The following is a 19,672-nucleotide window of genomic DNA, read 5'->3' as shown; positions in this document are numbered from 1 at the left end:
GGAAAGTCTCAGCCAGGCTGATGGGAAGTCCAGGAACAGAAATCACCCATTGGAACAGCCCTATTTTTGGTCATATATGTTTCAGATCTGGTAGTCCCATTGTACTCAGTCACTGGCTTGAAGCATCCCAGGGAGCACATGACCTCAACATAAATGCTGTAGCAGTTCCCAAGTGCACAGCTAACTCTACTTCTCACAGGAGAGTCTTCTAAAAGGAGCCTTGAGGGTCTATTTTGAAGGCACTACAATAACAGTGGCAGTCTACAGAGCTCCCCAGATAGATTTGCTATAATTATAAGACTTGTTGGCTTGATCTGTGCAACAATGTCCCAGCTTTGAAACTCAGAAGGCAGTAAATCATTGATTTTTTAATAAAGGAAAATTTAAACAGCAGGTGCCCATATAGAAGAGTGGTACCTTATTTCCAAAGCAAAATTGAAACAAATACACTTGAATAATTAGCAATTCCACCTCGTTGGCTCTTTCAATTAGTAATTCAGAATGTGAAGGGATGGAAAAAGAAGACTTACAGCAGAGGGAAGGTTGGCAAAAGATTCAGGATAATGACTTTTCCCCTTAACTGTATACACTAACATAAAAATGTGGAAAATACTATAAATGAACTTGGAGTATTAAGCACAGATGATTCCCAGATGCATTTGCATACTTTATCTGAGAAGGGAAGCAGAATAGAATATTTGTTTGACAGGTTTCTTCATGAGATAGTGAGTGTTCTCAGCTAAAACATTTCATTTGTGGCCATTCCTGAGTAAATGCCAAATTCTTCTGTTCACTGTATTTCCTAGGATAAGCCTGAGTTTTGCCACATGTGTAGTGAATAAACCGATTCTGATGAGAAACCTGCAATTGTAAGACCAACAAAAATGGATGATCTATGCCTACTGTTAAGTGGGACACATTCCATTTATACTATCATAGGAACTTAGGGCCTTTTAATATGACAACTAAGCACAACTGTGTTCACTACGGTCATAAATGCATTTTAATTCTGCATGTGCTATGTTTAGTTGTTTTAAATCAGTAACTGTTTTGCAATTTCTCTTCAGTTATGCTCTACTAATTCTGTCTACACCTGAACACCAAAAATGTTGACTATTTCTACCTTGCAGCTGCTCAGGAGCCTCAAGAAACAGACATCCTTCTAAAGAAACATTATACACCCACTGTCAGGTCAGGCCAGACCATTGCAGGTTATCTAGCTGAACAGTTAAATTACTTATAGGGTTTTTGCTTTTTACCCAGGTATCAGGACACACCAAGGAGCACTGAGCATGAAAGACATCCTAGGAAATATACCAAGCCCTGGAACTTTTCTTTCCCTACAAAACTTGTGTCCAAGGGAAACCCTCTAAAACAACCATGGCACTAACATAAGATGATCTAACCTTTCACCTCTGTTTCTATTGTTGGTTTTTGCTGGATTATATGTTTGTTCTGATAGCTATTATAGTTCTTTGAGAACAATCCTGGGATGAACTCCAAAGTAATAATGAAATTTCTGACCACCGCCTCCTGGCAGAGGGAAGAAAAAGTAGAACCCCATCCAGAGACCCAGCCAACAATCTTAAAAGGTTCATGGCACTACAAAGCAGAATTTGAGAAAAAATATCCTTCTTGCTGATGTTTACTCACCAAGTATCAGTTAGGAATGACTAAGGCTGCACTAGCCAATATAATAGCCTTTCATTGTATGTGGCTCTTTAACTTCATTTACATGAATTTTTCTGTTTTAATCAATGTTAACAAAAATGAAAAGCACATAGACAGCATCTTGAAATTGGACGTATTCATGAAGGCTTGCACACTAGCAAAGCATCAATGTCTTGCTATTTTATTGTGTCTTATTTTGTGTTAAAAAACAGAATGAGAATCCTAAGAGCCCTGTGTTGTTTTACTAAGATGAGCTCAGTAGAAAAGATGTGTAAACTTAGAACCCAGAGTATCCTACCATTGGTGGATCTATCACAAATCACCATTCAAATATCAAAGCAAAGGAAAGTTCAAGCTTTTATGCCAACACAGAATGTTGTGACTTGAAAGCCCTCTTCTGAACTAAAAGGTTGTTCTCCCAGTCTCTAAGAATCAACATAAAATTGACAGAAAGCAAGCTTAGAAAGCTAAGATGAAATCAAGCCTAGATGGTTCATTATATCTGTTATCAGAGAGGCTGCTGTCACTCCAGAATGACATAATGGCATTGGTTGTTTTCATCTCCACTCCCTGAGAAATGTCTTCACAGAAATCATCCAAGTGCTATGAAGCCCCAATATATCAAATGTACCCAGAAACACAACTCAGTGGACTCTAAAAATTAATATTATTATTAGAATACCTGTGACAAACGGTTTATGCTATTTTTTAAATTAAAGGTTTGTCTTATAATTTGTATGTAAAGATGCATTTAACTAATATGGGCAGGTATAAAATATTTTTCTGAATCAACCCTTTTCTGAACAGTTTTCTCAATTAAATTCTGAAAAATTTTGTCAGAATTTCCTCTTTTGTAGTCAAACCTTTGCAAACCTTTCTTTTTGTAGTCAAACCTGGCAATTTAGAGCAGAACCCAACTCTCAGAAATATGGATTTTGATTTGCTTGTTCATTTGTACAAGTTCAGTTCAACATTTATGAACCAATTCACATATCTAGATGCTATTTCCTAATTTCTGCAGGCACAGCAGATAGCATTTTGGAAATCTTGTGGGAGAGTTAATATTTGGCCAAATAAACAAGTTAGTTGGCTTTCTCACTCAAGAGAAACTCAAGAAGGACAAACACCTAAATATACATCCCTCTGCCATAACCTACACTGATTTCAGCTGTCACTGGTTGAGTCTAGCATGCTTTCCCTCAGTCTGCCATTGATCACACCCCAGCACACCTGGAAGCCATTAGCAGTTATTAGATTGTAATTCAGCATCCCTATTTCTATCTATAGGTATGATGATCCTCATCTGATGACATTGAGCTCTTTGACATTGAACCTTCCCCCACCACCACCAGTCCCCTCAATCAAATATTTAACTTGACCCAATCTAATCTATTGGGATGTTTTTGCTGTTGTTTTGTTTTGTTTTGTTTTGTTTTTTGGAGGGATGGGGGATTGAACCCAGGGTGTTTAATCATTGAACCATATCACCAACCCTTTTCACTTGTTTTTATTTTGAGTCAGGGTCTTGCTAAGTTGTGTAGGGTCTCAATATGTTGCTGAGGCCTGTCTCTGACTTGTGATTCTCCTGTTTCAGCCTCCTGAGTTGCTGGGATTACAGGCATGTGCCAATGTGCCCAGCTCTATTGCATTGTTAGAAGGAAACTGGAGTGCAATCTTCAGAAAAGAAAAAAATCTCCTAGAATACCACAAGTATAAAGTATATGAAGATATCACTGTACCTGTACTTATTCAGCAAAAAGTTTTCCAGCTCTTTGGCACTATAGTCTTATTTCCTTCAGATATCCAGTACTAGATAAATACTAAGATTTTGTTTTCACCAGTCTTTTTGAAAAGCAAAGTGGAGTTAGTAGTCCTAACAATCAGAATTTTTTTTCTTCAGCCCCACAAAACAGAACACAGTACGCTTTTTACAAATTTATAGTTTGGGTCACTAGTGAATCCAAGTTAGGCTTTGGAATGACAATTGCCACTGTACAATTTAATGTGAAATTGTTTTTACATGATTATTCATGCCCTTAGGCTGGAAATGTACTTATCAGTTTTATTCTAAGCATGCCTGTATTCCTGGAGGCATCCAAATGCATGCATGCATGAAAATATAGATGAAAAGAAGAATGGGAATGTAATTAGGTTTTGTAATTAGACAACCAAGACATCTCATTTGCTGCTCTCTTTTAATGGCTTTAAAAGCTATTTTAAAAATCCCTTCATTGAACTTGTAGTTACCTCAATTTGGTGACACAACTTTTGAAAAATTAATCAACTTGATGTATGTAACCCTGGCAACCTAGGAATATGATTCATTTTTTTGTCTATCAATCTATGTCTTAGATACACTAAGGTCAGCTATGCTAGCAGCAATGGTACAGTAATCATCTATGTTCCAATCTGTTTTCCTTCTTCAAGGAGATGTTTATTCTCCCTGCTGTCTACATGGGGTTGATTGGGGGGGGGGGCATTATAGACACTGGAAAGTCAGGAGCCAGAGAAATGAAATGCTTTTCAAAGCTTTCTTAGCAAGTGACTCAGAGGATGAAAGACAAATTGAAACACCCCAATATTGATAATATTGCTGTGTTGATGTTACTTTCTTTTACAGCTTCTATGAATTAAATATGGGGAAACCAAGAACAGACCATAGGCTACTTTTGGCTACACAGTCACTGCTTAGAGGAAGAAAAAAGATCCATATCCATTGCTAATTATTGCTATTGCTGCTGCTGTTTTTCCTGAAAGGGGGGAACATGGATTCTATTTTCTACCTTTATCTGGTTAAGGATATTTAAAAACAAAACAATACAGATATTTTAAGTTGAAGCAGATACTTCCTCTTGTAGCACAGAATAAGAATGGCTTAAATATAAACTAACACCCTGTTTTTCTTTCTTTGGAGTTTCACTGGTGTGTGAGTAAGTGAATATACTGTGCTTTCCCCCTGGACACTCAGAATCAAACAGACCTTCTGACCCATTCCATCATGTCTGAACTACAAACTAGTTTGAGCATCATTTTTGTTCATTTCCTCCTATCTGCCCGCTTAGGGCAGCGGCAGCCCTCTGCAATGCACCCTCTTGGACAATGCATTGTAATCTCTCTCTTTCAAATTCCTTTTTCACGTAGTCATTTCTCATATTCTGTTGGAAACCCAAGAAAAATTCATTCCACACTGTCATCCCTTTGTCCTAACCAGAACAACTCGATCGGGTCGAAGAAGGCATGAACCATATCAACCAAGACATGAAGGAGGCCGAGAAAAATTTAAAAGATTTAGGGAAATGCTGTGGCCTTTTCATATGTCCTTGTAACAAGTAGGTACTGGGTACCAGCTCTAATCTGTGGCGTCCAGTTTTCTTTCTTTCTTTTTCTTTTTTTTTTTTCTTTTTTAATGTCAAAGTGAATGTCTGAAGTTTTGTCTTTTTTTTCTTTGTCCTTTTCCATCTGCTTCATTCTGTGGGGATAAAATACTTGTGTTTAATCAGAACAACTGGAACGCATTGAGGAAGGGATGGACCAAATCAATAAGGACATGAAAGAAGCAGAAAAGAATTTGACGGACCTAGGAAAATTCTGCGGGCTTTGTGTGTGTCCCTGTAACAAGTAGGTGCTGCCTGCCTGCCTGAAGCTTTGGTTTTCCAAGGCCCCATCTCCAAGCCTTGACAAGCTCATTCCTGCAGGCGCATAGGCAGGATGAGCATGTGGCATGCAGAACAGATCAATACCGTCTCCAATGCATTCATCTCATAGCATAGATGATATTAGTGGGAGTTACTGTTGATGCATTAAAAATCAGGCATACTACAGTGAAAGCTTCACTGTCAGCAACTTTTATTGATGAACGTTTCAACATTTTCCAGAAAGTGTACTTTGAGATGCAGGCACCCCGTGATCTTTGTTTTCTCCAACCCCAAGAACCAAAATTTCAGATTTAGAATAGAGGATGGGTAAGTTTGGAAGATAAGAAACACATGTGTGAAAGTTTGATTTTTCAAAAATAATAGAGGCAGGTAATTTGGCCCAAGGAAGCACTCTGCAAGTTAGATTATGTCAGAGATTTTTCCCTTTCCATTGCCCACCTGTTACCAAATTTGGTCCTGAGATCCACCTTGTGTAGGCAGTGAGCTGTCCAGCGTGAAGTGCCCAATCCTTGCCCAAATTGGGACCATCCCTCTCAAATTCTTCCCCTTGGAAGAGCAACCCGTACACTGGCTGAAATGTTGAAATGTGTAGATTTTGCATGCACGATATCACAAAATTTTCAACTGTTCTTAAGGTTCTGCAACGCTTTTTTTGGAATGTAGCAGAAATGTGACATGTGGTTATAAGGTTTGCAACAGAAAGAACCTGAAACCAGGGTTCTGGAAGATAGTCTCATTTGACTAGCAGTGAAAGCAAAAAATGCATGAGTGGATTGTCCAACATGCATTTGGAAAATTAAACCCATTACCTGATCTCCCTCACCCCTCCCTCTTTTCCTTTTAAAAGAAGCTTTTTCTCCTAAAAGCTCTCCTAGCCCTAGCTTTTAGAATAGAAATTGATGTCGTTTCTAGCAGATTATATGACTATTCACATCCTTTAAACTTTGAGGCTGATTTAAAATATCCCACTTCCTGTTTAGGAGGGGGAGGGGCTCAATTTACCAATAAATAAAAAGCATGTTTTTGAAAGAATCATCTACAGTGAAGTCTGATTAACTGGAATCTAACTAACTGGAATTCTCAACTATATACTTCCTCCTCCCTTTTATCTTTAGCAAAATAATAATAATAATAATAATAATAATAATATCCCAAATTAAAAATACCCCGAGACAATCTATGTAATTTGCATTGTTTCAAGTCTCCATTCTCTTACAGTCTTCATATTTAAAAAAAAGGAAGAATATAAAATGAAAGGCCATCAAACACAACAGTAACATTGGAAAAATTTGATTATGACCACTACTCAAAGATGCCCAGGCAGAAAATTGGCTCAGGGGTCTAACAAAATTGCCCTTGAAATTGCCCTTGAAACAAAATTTCTTCTTCAGTCCATTGTTCATTAAGAAAGTCGTAAAATTTACAAAAATGACTCACTAGCAGGCATTCCAGTTAGTCAAGATTTCCAGTGGCAACTGGCCCCCATGTGAGATTTCCTTCCGTTTTGTGGTGAATTCCAACAGATTCATTTCGCCCTGCATCAACTATGTGTGAAGAAAGGGTGGAGGCAGGGCTCCCTGGGATGGATTCTAAGGTTCCAATGAAACACCACCCCTATGATTCCACATAAAAGTGGTCACTAATTCCTTAATGCACAAGAGACCCTAACTAAGCTTCAAAGCTTGACCGAAGTGTTCCCTATTGCGTGTAAATAATGCTTTAAAAACCATGTGTCACAATGCAGTGGCTGGTGGTGCCCTGGACTATTTGAGGGCTTTGCCCTGTCTCAGCATGTTTCAAAGGACTATGGTAGATGTACGGCAGTGATGTGAGTCTATGTGCAGAGTTGTGGGTGCAGTGGTTTGCCTTCTTTTGGAAACGCATACTTCCCCCTCCTTTGACTTTGCCAAAGATGGTATACCAGATATTTTACATAGCAGAAAACATCAGAAAGTCCATAAAAATTCCTTTATTCCAAGGAAGGAGGAGATGGGGAGATGTGGGGATAAAGCCAGACTCTAAACTCTACTAAAATTACTTTGGGGATCTTGTCCCCTTGAGCCAGTCCATGGCCCCTTGGTGCGCTAATGTCTGACTGACTACTCAAAGGGCCACAATATTATACACTAAATTGCGGAAGTTGCTGAAATTCCACTGGTGCATTTTCCCAATTGTCACCAGGGTTGTTTGGTCTGCAATCTGCAAGGATTAGAGCTAGTTTTAATAGCTGGCTCTGGTCCTCTAGTAAAAGGGGAAAAAAAAAAAGTTAAATTCTGCTTTTTTGTAACTTAAAAAAAATTATGAAAATGGGACCAAAGGATGTCTTTTGTTTCTGGACTAAAAACATATGGTTTCTACTATGCAAAGAACCTAAAAACATCTTTGATCGCCTTAAATTACAACACACCCACCAAAATGTGCTGCACATGTTTCTATTGGGCACAATAGGTATGCCTGGATTTTAAGTTTTTCTCCAAGGCAGCTCAGTGAAATACAGCCCATGGAGACCACACTGATTCCAAACCACTCTCCCTCCGTCACAACCCCAGGATAGTTGGAAGTAGGAGTTTGTAAGCATTCTCCGCCCTGCCCTTCAGCCCATCAAAGAAGCTACTGAACTGCGTTTCAAATCCTCATGAAGGCTATTACTGTCCTGCTAGTGCCTTTTTCGGGAATGGTCAACTTCGGGAGTAGTTTGGCTTAAATGAGAATGCTTCACTTTCCACTCATGCCTGTAGCTGGTGCATGAAGAAGAGATAAAATGGGTTTCCCTTTTTGGTGCTAGGTGGCTTGTTCTCTCTTCTATTTTCCTGCATTCATTTCACTATGCTTCTTTTACTTTTTGTCTCTGTGGACAAAGGTTTGTACATCAACTCTGGATGTATGGTGACTGTTTGGAAGTACCGATATATTATCTAATTCAAATCACTCTAGAAGTTCCTCAAAGACCATCACCCTTGGCCAACCACCAATCCTTTATGTCCTTCATGAAGCACTAGAAATGTTAGTTCCACATATGTGTTAGGGAAAACATATTAACAGGGATCTTTGCATGATGGTGTGTAAAAACTTGGTCAAGTATGTTTTTCTTGATGACACTGTGTGGCTGTGGTGTGATGTACACACCCTACTTGGCAGTCTTGTTTTGTGTCTGTCTGCCAGTATGTTCTTTCTGTGTTTTGTGTCTCAAAATATAACCATGTCACTGAAATAAAACTGAATGTTCTCCAGCTACCTCAATCTTTATCTTAAATCTAATTAAACCACAAAACAAACCAAAGATTGCAGTCTTGACCATTGCAATCGACTCAGTTGAAAATGAATGATAAGTAGTGGAGGCATGGTGGTGGCCAACTGTTTGGGTCCGGATTATGATATATCGGTATTCTCTAATGCCTCAACTTAAAACTCATTTGCTTGGTTCGGTTCTTCGCTTGAAGAGGTGATGATTGCCATGAGCTTGCTGCTCCACCCTGTGCCTTGTCACTCACCCTCTTTTTTGCATAGGCTTAAATCAAGTGATGCTTACAAAAAAGCCTGGGGCAATAATCAGGATGGAGTGGTGGCCAGCCAGCCTGCTCGTGTGGTGGATGAACGGGAGCAAATGGCCATCAGTGGTGGCTTCATCCGCAGGTGAGCTTCATGCATTCCACACTTAAGCGGTTACCTATTATTGAATAACTAACCACCCCAACACTGAGTGAATTTTGAAATAACAACCATTGTTTTACTCTATATGTTGGCCAGAAGTCTCTACCACAAGCCTCTCCTGGGCTTACTCACCCAACTTCCTGAAACTAAGATGCAAGAGGATGATCCAAGAGGGTCTCACTCACTTGTGTGGTAGTTGGCTGCAGCTGTCAGTGGTACACTTCTGTCCTCCTCCACATGGTCTTCCAGCAGAATAATCAAGGTTTCTTTATGGTGATAGCAGCATACCAAGGTGGCAAGCTCTAATGAACAAGCACTTAGCAAGCCTTGACTTGTGTCATATTTGCCCAAGCTTCATTAGATAAAGCAAATCACATGACCACATCCATTATATCAGTGTGGCAGTTGACGGGCATCTCATTCCATGGGTTTAGTTGAACAAAGCTTATGGAGAGGTTTAGGCAGGATTAATAACAATAAATCGTGAAGCACTTATGGACTAGCAATAACAAGAAGCTATTACCATCTAAAGGGACAGGAAAGGGAGCTGGTATCAGAACCCAACAATCGTTATGACTGTGACAAGGGGCTACGGGTAGAGAAATGCAGCCACAGCCAAATCTAGCAGGGATTGCAGAAAAGAAACAAATGTCACAATACTTAACTCCTCTTGCCTTCCTTACTCTCCCAGGCCATTAGCCAAACCCATTGGAAGCCAGAGGGTAAGAGAGGCTGGGTGATACAGTCATGGAGGTCAGTGTCTCAGAACATAGAGCAAGGAAAAGTCAAAGCATAGATTTGGGGTGAACATAGAAAACAATGAATGAGCTGCTTAATAACCATTTCTTTTGAGGAAAAAATAAATGCCTCTTTTAAAAACCTCCAATTACACAGTTCAGCCAGTTCAGAATTCAGATAGCTCTTAGGATACCAGAAAACAGAATAATAACTAAATATTTCCTATGAAAAGAAAAAGAGTGTTTCTTTTTATAGACTACTATACCAGGGCTCAGTCAGGGGTAGGGCAATTGTTTCCACAACTACCTACCTATTCCCAGGCCATCGTAACTGTTGTTGGTCACATAGTACCCCTGTGATTCAAATGATGGGTCACTGTCACTGACATATAAGGTCTTGATAATGCACCTGTAGGTTCACAGGTGAGAATTCTCTTTCTACCTCTATCTGCTCTTAGGGAAACCAGATCAATGGGTTCTCAATGCAATGGCTACATATTAGACTCAACTGTGGAGAGTTTTAAAAAATAAAGCAATGTCTATGTCCAGCCCACACCAGTTGATTCAGAATCTTGACAAACAACACAAGCATCTGTGGTTTTAAAGCTTCTCAGGTGATTCTAATATTCAACAAGAGCTGACAACCATTGAACTAGAATGTGTAGTAGTTTGGTCATTTATTTAAGCAAGCTTTTTCCCTATAAGAAAAAATATCTAGGAATTTCTCCCTTAATATTTGAAATTTCTCTGGCCTGGACTACCTGAAAAATCATAATGGGTCAGACTACATTGTGTGTTACCCAAGGGGGAGGGATTTTAATTTCTCTGAACATTTTTTATCCCTTTGGGAAAATCTAGAATAGTGCTTACTGTATGCAATAAACACTTGTTATTTGAAATAAAGTATTTTCTTAGCCTTCACATTGGAATGTGGAAAAATGGTAAGGTGCTTTGTGAGCCAACTCTTTCCTCTCCACATCTACCCCATTCAAACCAAAACCATCTTTTATCACAGTTTTCTGCTCTGAAATCACTCATTCACAATACCCATAATAAAAACCCATGGCATTAAAATATGAGCAAATAAAAATCATCTTCAATAAAGAGTTCCCATTGTAGGATTAAAGGGCAGAGTGTAATTATCACTATTCTTCCCACTGATAATTGATTCCAAGTGGGAAAAGAGGTGAGAGACTCACTAACTTAGCATAATAAGTATTTTCTTTTGTTCTCAATTTGAATCCTAGAGATTTGGGTTCAAAAAGAAAACACAGTTTCTATTTAGCTCCACTTTCCTTCTCTGAACTAGTCTCTCTAAAATGATTTTATCTTAAAGAATAAAAATGTGTAGAAATCATATATATGAAAGGAGAAATGATATGCTGGTGTAAGTCAGAAAAGTAGATAAATCTATTTAGTATACTTTCTTTAAAAATTCAAGGGTTCAAAATGCAATTTTTGTATGTTTGGGTTTTTTGTTTTGTTTTGTTTTTTAGAAATGCTGGGGACTGAAGCCAGAACCTTACTCATGCTAGCAAAAGACTCTACCACTGAGCTATATCCCCAGCTCTAAACACAGTTTTAAAAATTATTTTTCAATGTACAAAGGCTAACCGTGTACTTATATTGGATAGAGGTTTAAGATAGAGAACATGGAAGCTTTCGAGGTCCAGACTTTCCCTAAGCGTTGAGTCTAATATTCAAGGTTTTTCCCACCCTCGGTCTTCTAAAACTTGCTCTGTGGCTCCTAGGGTAACAAATGATGCCCGAGAAAATGAAATGGATGAAAACCTGGAGCAGGTGAGCGGCATCATTGGAAACCTCCGTCACATGGCCCTGGACATGGGCAATGAGATTGATACGCAGAATCGCCAGATCGACAGGATCATGGAGAAGGTGAGCATGCTGCAGTCTACTAGTTGTTTCTGCTTGTCATTTCTGAAACAGCCAACAGGAAGTGTGACGGGCACAATGTCCTCACTCCCTGACATTGGATTCAGGCATATTAATTGCTGGAAATTGTGCTTTTAATTTTCTAAGACAGACAAACAAACAAAAATCCACAGGATTCAGCAACAGAACTTGAGTGAAGATTAGAATATAGATTTGAGGGTGGAGTGCTAAGGATCAAACCCAGGGCCTTGTGCATTCTAGGCAAGCACTCTAGGCAAGGATTGGGAAATATTTCAAAAAAAGTTGTATTTGCATTGAATCTTGAAGGATGGTTAAGAGTTGGCAAGTGGAGATGGTAAAGAACTAGAATCAGGAAATGGGGCAAAGAATAGCTTAGCCCAAAGGTAAGTATGAGCTTTTGTTTTGATAAATACCAAAGGTTTAATAATAATTTAAGAGGACCTAGGTTTCATTTCCAACCTAACACTTCATAGCCCCAAATTTCAAAATAGGAGGAACTTACATGATGAAATTGAGTTCACTCCAGGATACCAGACTTGTCTGTAGGACCCCCTAGCATTGACAGGAACCCTAGGGAAGACAGAAGAGAGTAGAATGGGAAGGGATGGGCTTGGGCACAAAAAATCAGAAAAGAATACTGGGAAGTTTCTATAAAGACATTTAGGGCACCAAAAATCTGATATTCTATACCATACAATTCTGACATCATTTCTATTTCCTTGTAGTCAACCCCTTCCCCAATCAGTAAGGTGTTGAATATTGATTATTATCTCTTAAAGGTCCAAATACCAAATGGAGGAAGAAACATGTTATAATAATAATAGTAATTGTTTCACTAATCTTATGCATATATATATATTTTTTTTTCTGTAAGATATTGAAGTAGTCTAAGATCCTGAATTTTTTTATAACAATTAATTCCTCTTCTGTGAGCTGAGGAGGATACTTTTGTGATCATTTGAGTCACAAGACTTACCTAGTAGTTCTTGATACCCAAACAGCCTCCAGCAACTTGAAAAAGAAACAAATAGACATACAGAGATTGTGTTGCCCTTTTGTCTTGTATGTGCCCCATATTGAGAATCTCTAGTTGCATAATATTTTGCCTAATCGATATAGAGCTACACAGAAGTCACAGTTGGTTGGCAAAATGTTGTGCTTTACTTACTTTTGCAAGTTATGGCATGCACATTGTTAAGAAGCTTTTGATGTGATAAAGCTTTTAAAGCTGTGCAAGTCAATAGATTTTAGAAAAACATTGAGAGTTTCTACACGACCTGATCCAAGCCATTATGGCCCAGAAAAATGAACTTAGAAATAATTGCTGAACTGCTTTCCAACAAGAAAATGATTGAGAAAACAGGAAGCATTCATTTTCTAGTAATGGACCCAATTTACTCAGATGCAAGAAGATAATGCATCAAAGTCAATTAGGTTCCTAAAGGAGAGGTTTTACCAATGGTGAGGTCAAACTCTCATTGATAGAGTTGGTCTTGGAGCAAGAGAAAGCCTTTCTTCCTGGAAAGGCAAGTGGCATCTTGATTCTGCCACTCTGCATTTCTACTTCTCATCTTTAGGGAGAACCTTTTATTCTAGGTCCAGTGTACTTCACAGAGACATATGTAGCCATAAAGTTTAGTCAAAAACCAGGAAAGTGGATGGGAAATAGCTGGTTCAGTGGGAATCATTCCTTGAGTGCTGAATCATTTAAAAAATGGGGGAGGAGTCTAGCTGCTTTTGATTAGTTAGTTTATTCCAGTCAATACTGTAAATAGCACCAACCCCCTATTTTTTTTTTCAAACTCAAAATCTGGGCATGATTGAGACAGAGCCCATTTCAACCCAGCATTGCCCCAAATGATCATGTTACTGAGCTGCACAATTACTAACAGACCGGTCTTCTCATGGAAATTCTCTCTCTCTCTCCCACCCTCTCCTCCCACCCCCCATCTTCTTTTTGACATAATTGTACATATAAGGAATTTCATGTCAATCCCCATTCAGCCTCTCCTTCCTTCTCTCTTCCATCCCCTTTTTTTCTCCTCTACTGTTCTTCCTTTCACTCCTTTATTTCTTTATTTTGGATTGGTTCTTTCTACATGTACACAAAGGAGATACTCCCTTTGGTACATCTATTCATGTATATAACATGATTTTGTGAGGCTCATTCCATATTTTTTTTCCTTTTCCCTTCCTTCCTCCCTCTCTCCCTCCCTCCCTCTCATTCGCCTACTTCTGCTCCGCTGATCTTCCCTATGTATTTATAACAACTTATCCCCTCTGCAATCACCTTCTTTTCCTTATTTTGCTTTAGCTCCAACACATGAAAGGAAGCATTAGATTCTGAAAACAGTGTGCAGAGGTCTCCTGCATCTCTGATATTTTATTAATATCACAAAGTGGGGGTCAGGAAAGTCTTGTTACATTGCACACATCTTCTCTCTTAACTCTAGTGACCATGTTTACCCACCTGTATTCATCATGGTCTATGATCTTCTGTCATCATTTGAATTGTTAGTGACATTTTGGGAGTCCAAAACAATTGAGATTTTCAAAACATAAAAATCCTTGTTTTCTGCTCAAGAGTACTTATATATATTCTTCTAAGGTCAAAAACATATAGTTCTTTCAGAAAAAAAAATGGAGGCAAGTGTATATCAGATGTTTTGGGAAGGGTTGCTAAGGAAATAACAGTGATATTCAAGTTGCAATTTAAAGTTGTCAGTGATAGAAGTCACATTGAGAAGCATCGAAGCTGATTTTTTATCAGTCCTCAAATTCTTCCATTAGTGAGGAAAAGCAGCATTTAAAAACTAAGACGTTAGATCCCAACAGCATTCACCAGCTCTGTGACCTGGTTGCCTCATCTAAAAGATAACAGTTCAGTCCAGGCATGGTGGGGCATACTCGCAATCCCAGCGGCTCAGGAGGCTGAGGCAGGAGTATTTTGCAAGTTCAAAGCCAGCCTCAGCAAGTTAGCGAGGCCCCCAGCAATTAAGCGAGACCCTGGGTCTAAATAAAAATACAAAAGAGATCTGGAGATGTGGCTCAGTGGTTAAGTGCTCCTGGGTTCAATCCCTGGTAGTAGTAGTAGTAGTAGTAATAATAATAATAATAATACAATAACAGTTCATACTTATACACAGAATGAGTAGCTATATGGAATGAGTAGCATCCAGTTTGAGAAGTCTGGGCCTAAAAGCTACCTGACATAGTCTGAAGTTGAGGAGATTCCCAGTGTTCAGATGTGGGCTGAGCAGCTCCTTAAACTACTTACTGGCTCTCTGGTGATCATTTCTGTTTTCTCATAAGGGCAAATCATGTAGCATATGTTGGGTGTGTCAGCAAGTTTAGGATTCTCTAAATAGAAATGTAAAAACTCTGGAATGGGTTAGCCTCCATAAATAGAGTCCTCAAGCATATAAATAGGATGAACAGAGGCATTCTCCAAATACCAGGAAGACATCTAAAAGGAGATTCAGGACATTTTTCTTCCTAAAAGGCACTACTTTTTTATATTTTATGTAATAAAACCATGGTACCCTCTATGTTGGGTATTAGATGGGTAGGAATTTAATATGCTTCAGAAAGGATTTAGGTGGAAATCACAAATGCCCACTGAACAAAGGTCAATTCCAGCTCCTTGCACATCTTTAAGGATCTCCAAAGAGTAGCCTTATGCTCCCTGCAAACATCCCCTGTGCCACTGTGTAAAGGCTCATCACTGCATTCTTATGCAAGAGGTTCTAGAATGTTTGACTTCAGAAATGTCATCTGTTTTTAAATGGATTATTTTTCTTGTTTGAGTTTGTCTCAGAGTTCAGCCTGGAAACAGCATAATTCGATCTTCAGGAACATTTCACATTGGTCTGAGCTAGTAATTTTCCTTTGCACTAAAGTATCATTATTTCTGATATTATATATAGCTGGAGAGGGAGGATTTAAGAATGAAATAAAATTGGAGGAATTTTCAATTTTCCAAATGAAGAATTATCTAGAAATAAGTTCAACTTTGCAAATTTCTATTTGAGCTTTTTTTTTTTTTCCCAATTGTGGGGCTTGAACCCAGAGATGCTCTACCATTAAGCTACATTCCCAACTCTTTTATTTTTAAATTTTGAGACAGGGTCTTGCTAAGTTACTAAGGCTGGTCTCTATCTTGTGATCCTCCTGTGTCATCCACCCCACATCCCCACAGTCACTGGGATTACAGGTGCATACCACTGCACATAGTCTAACAAATTTCTATTTGAATGTGGATGACCCTAATGCCCTAGAAATTCAAAATTCCAACCGAACAAAGAAGACCCAACTCTGTAGAGGCTGAAATGTACCAAACTTGGTAGCAGGTGTAAACTCAGTAATCACTAAGTGATAATAATTAAGAACACAGTTCTGTTTCCCTGCCCTGCCTGGATGCTTCATGCTCCTCTTTCCAGACTGGAATTACAGACAACACTACCTATCAGGACAGGATATGACAATTAAAGAGAATTGTTGTCTCTGCCTCTAATCCATCTTTCTCAGTGGTGATGAGAATGATCAATTTTCTGAGGTTTAAGGTATATTCTGGTAGCATTCCTAGGTTTTATGCTTTCTTTTTCAGTAAAATGTAATCTAAGCAGTGAAGATATCAACCCAAAGATTAAAGGGAGCAAAAAAATTATAGTAAATATGCCCCCAATAAAGAAAAGCCTATCATGAAAATAAAAAGAACAGTAGAGCAGAGGCAGGGGATCTAGGGAAAGGGAGGAGGGATGGGTAAGGGGGGGCAACAGTGGAATGAAATTGACCAACTTATGCTATCTGTATAACATCTGTATAACTATAATGCACCAATAAAAGCAATAAAGAAATAGAATAGGAATGAAAATTATCTTCCTCCTCTTCCTCCCTCTCTCTCTCTTTCTCTCTTTCTTTCTCTCTCTCTCTCTCTCTCTCTCTCTCTCTCTCTCTCTCTCTCTCTCTTCTCTTCTCTTCTCTCTCTCTCTCTCTTCCTTTTGGCATAATTCTACATACAAGGAATTTGGTGTCAATCCCCCATTCTGCCTCCCCTTCTTTCCCTCCTCCCTCCCCTTTTTCTCAAACTGTTCTTCCTTTCACTCCTTTATTTACTTATTTTGGATTGGTACTTTGTATATGTACACAAAGGAGATACTCCCTTTGGTACATCTATACATGTATATAGCATGATTTTGTGAGGCTCATCCATATTTTTTTTCCTTTGTGTATATGTAGAAAGTACCAATGCATCTGATATACACTTGCCTCCATTTTTTCCTTTAAGGTCAAAAACATATTTTGACTTTTGAAGAATATTTACATGTTTTGAAAACCTCATTGTTTTGGACTCCCAAAACTTCACTATCAATTCAATTGAAAGGAAGCATTAGATTCTGAAAACAGTGTGCAGAGGTCTCCTGCATCTCTGATATTTTATTAATATCACAAAGTGGGGGTATAGATCATGATGAATAGAGGTGGGTAAACATGGTCACTGGAGTTAAGAGAGAAGATGTCTGCAACATCACAAGACTTTCCTGACCCCCACTTTGTGATATTAATAAAATATCAGAAATTGAAGGAAGACCAGTAGAGTAGAGGAAGGGGATGTGGGGGGAGACCAGTCAATCAACACACTCACATTTGTGAGTCTTCAGAATAGAGTTTGAAAATGATCAAGCATCCCCAAAAGCCGTAGCTTATAGTAACTGCAAGATAAGATGCATTGAGCATTTATGTTTGCAAAACACTCTTTTTTCCATATTTTTATTGGTGCGTTAGAATTGTACGTTATGGTGGGGTTCATTGTCACATAATTGTACGAATTACAATACAATAATATAATTTGTTTTATTCACCATTATTTCCTCCCCCCCTTCCCTGCCCTGGTCTCTTTCCTCTACTGATCTCCTGTTGATTATCATGAGATTTCCCCCCCATACACACACACACCTTTCTTTTCCTTTTTCCTCTCTAGCTTCCATATATAAGAAAAAAAATATGACCCTTGACTTTCTCAATTTGTCTTATTTTGCTTAACATAATGGTTTTCAGTTCCATTCATTTTCCTGCAAATGACATAATCTAATTCTTCTTTATGGCTGAGTAAATCTCCATTGTGTATATATACCACATTTTCTTTATCTGTTTATGCCCTGATGGACACCTAGGCTAGTCCCACAGGCAAAATGTTATTCTAAGAACATTACTTACATAGTAATAAATATAGACTTGATTCATCCTCACTGCAAACCTAAGTAGTAGAGTGATATACAGTATGGATTCTGACCTTAGGCTACTTGCATTCTGGTTGTGGTGTCCCCCCCCCCCAAGTACTAAGACTTTAGACAAATTGCCTAAATCCTGTCTACCTGATTTTCTCACTTGGAAAAAGGAGCTAATAATCACACACACCTGATGGTTGATGTTATCGATATTGAATGAATGGAACAAAGTAGATGCTCATGCTCTCTGGCCGTATTCTTTATTGTCCCCAGAGAGTAGACAAGAAAGCTGAGATTTCGAGATACGATTTGTTCAAACTGACATAGCTAATAAGTGAACCATGACTGTACAGTGGTGGTGATTCAACTCAGTCCAACAGATGAATATTCCATAGAAGTCATCAACTATCCTTCCAGGATAGAAAGATAAATGATAAAGAATGCTCTCTGATGGGGAAAATCGTGAAAAAGCAAAATCAAGTTTAAGTGGTCATCCAAGTAGAGCCGTAGCAATGGTCCTGGAAACACAGAAGTGAGAGTGGCCAATTCTGATGGGTATCTTCTTCACCCAAGAAGCATTTGACCTGGACCCTGAAAGATGAACAAGATATTAAGGGTTCTGTTTTCTTTCTCTTTTTTCTAGGCTGATTCCAACAAAACCAGAATCGATGAGGCCAACCAACGTGCAACAAAGATGCTGGGAAGTGGTTAAACTTTCTCAACTGTGCTCTCTTCCGAATGCTGTTGGGCAAGATAGCTCCTTCATGCTTTTCTCATGGTATTACCGAGTAGGTCTTGCACATACACACACACACACACACACACACACATACACACACACACACACACATACATCAGTCCACCCCCATCGTGAATGTTGTCCTGTGTCATTTGTCAGCTTTCTGACAATGCCATATGTCTTTTGTTCTCTGGGTCTCTTTCTTTCCAAAGGTTATACATAGTGGTCATTTAGTGGCTCTAACGCTCTATGTAAGATGTCTTGGGTTTCATTTTCCCTTTTTTTCTCTCCTCAGTGGTGTTTGCTGAATGACAACAATTTAGGAATGCTCAATGTGCTGTTGATTCTTTCAATACATAGTATTGTTCTCGTAAAACTGTGACATTCCACAGAGCTACTGCCACGGTCTTTTCTTTGGGTGTCAGGCTCTGAATCTCTCAAAATGTGCTGTCTTTAGTTCCTCATGGCTCTTATCTGTCTTTATGATTTCATGATTAGACAATGTGGAATTACATAACAGGCATTGCACTAAAAGTGATGTGATTTATGCATTTATGCATGAGAACTAAATAGATTTTTAGATTCCTACTTAAACAAAAACTTTCCATGACAATAGCATACTGATGAGAAAACGCACACACACAACACAACAACAACCAACCAACAAAGCATGCTCAGTATTGAGACACTGTCGAGATTAAGTTATACCAGCAAAACTGCAGTAGTGTCACTTTCTTTCTGTCGACATATAGACTTATTAATCATAATCATCCTTTTTTAAAAAAATGAATTTTAAAAAAAGATGGATTTGACACACTCACCATTCAATCATTTCCAGCAACATATATGTTTGGCTGAAACTATGTCAAATGGATGTAATATAGGGTTTGTTTGCTGCTTTTGAAGGCTATGTTTTGGAGAAAATAATCTTGCTGTGAAACAGTGTGGAGATGTAAATTTTATAAGGCTGACTCTTGTTGATCACCATTTCCCCTGTGATTCGTTATCAGTACAATTCTTTGTTGCTTAATCTAGAGCTATGCACACCAAATTGCTGAGATGTTTAGTAGCTGATAA

The 19,672-nt window shown here is 38.6% G+C and overlaps 1 protein-coding gene across 3 annotated transcripts in view; it reads left to right on the top strand.

Annotated features, from left to right (window-relative positions):
- Positions 1-18,568, top strand: part of Snap25 (synaptosome associated protein 25) — a 29,884-nt gene extending 11,316 nt beyond the window's left edge. The window contains exons 4-7 of one of the 3 annotated variants that reach the window (XM_076848958.1): positions 5,172-5,289; positions 8,847-8,960; positions 11,467-11,611; positions 18,500-18,568. In XM_076848958.1, the coding sequence (XP_076705073.1) occupies positions 5,172-5,289; positions 8,847-8,960; positions 11,467-11,611; positions 18,500-18,568 (446 nt within the window). Of the gene's footprint in view, positions 1-5,171; positions 5,290-8,834; positions 8,961-11,466; positions 11,612-18,499 lie in introns of all 3 variants that reach the window. The other 2 variants (XM_076848957.1, XM_076848960.1) reach the window with 2 other exon arrangements.
- Positions 18,569-19,672: the final 1,104 nt, after the last annotated feature.

The sequence above is a fragment of the Callospermophilus lateralis genome, chromosome 3 (assembly GCF_048772815.1).
Source record: "Callospermophilus lateralis isolate mCalLat2 chromosome 3, mCalLat2.hap1, whole genome shotgun sequence".
In the NCBI taxonomy this organism is placed as follows: domain Eukaryota; kingdom Metazoa; phylum Chordata; class Mammalia; order Rodentia; family Sciuridae; genus Callospermophilus; species Callospermophilus lateralis.
The sequence above is the reverse complement of the archived record's forward strand: the minus strand, read 5'-3'. Positions and strand labels throughout refer to the sequence as shown.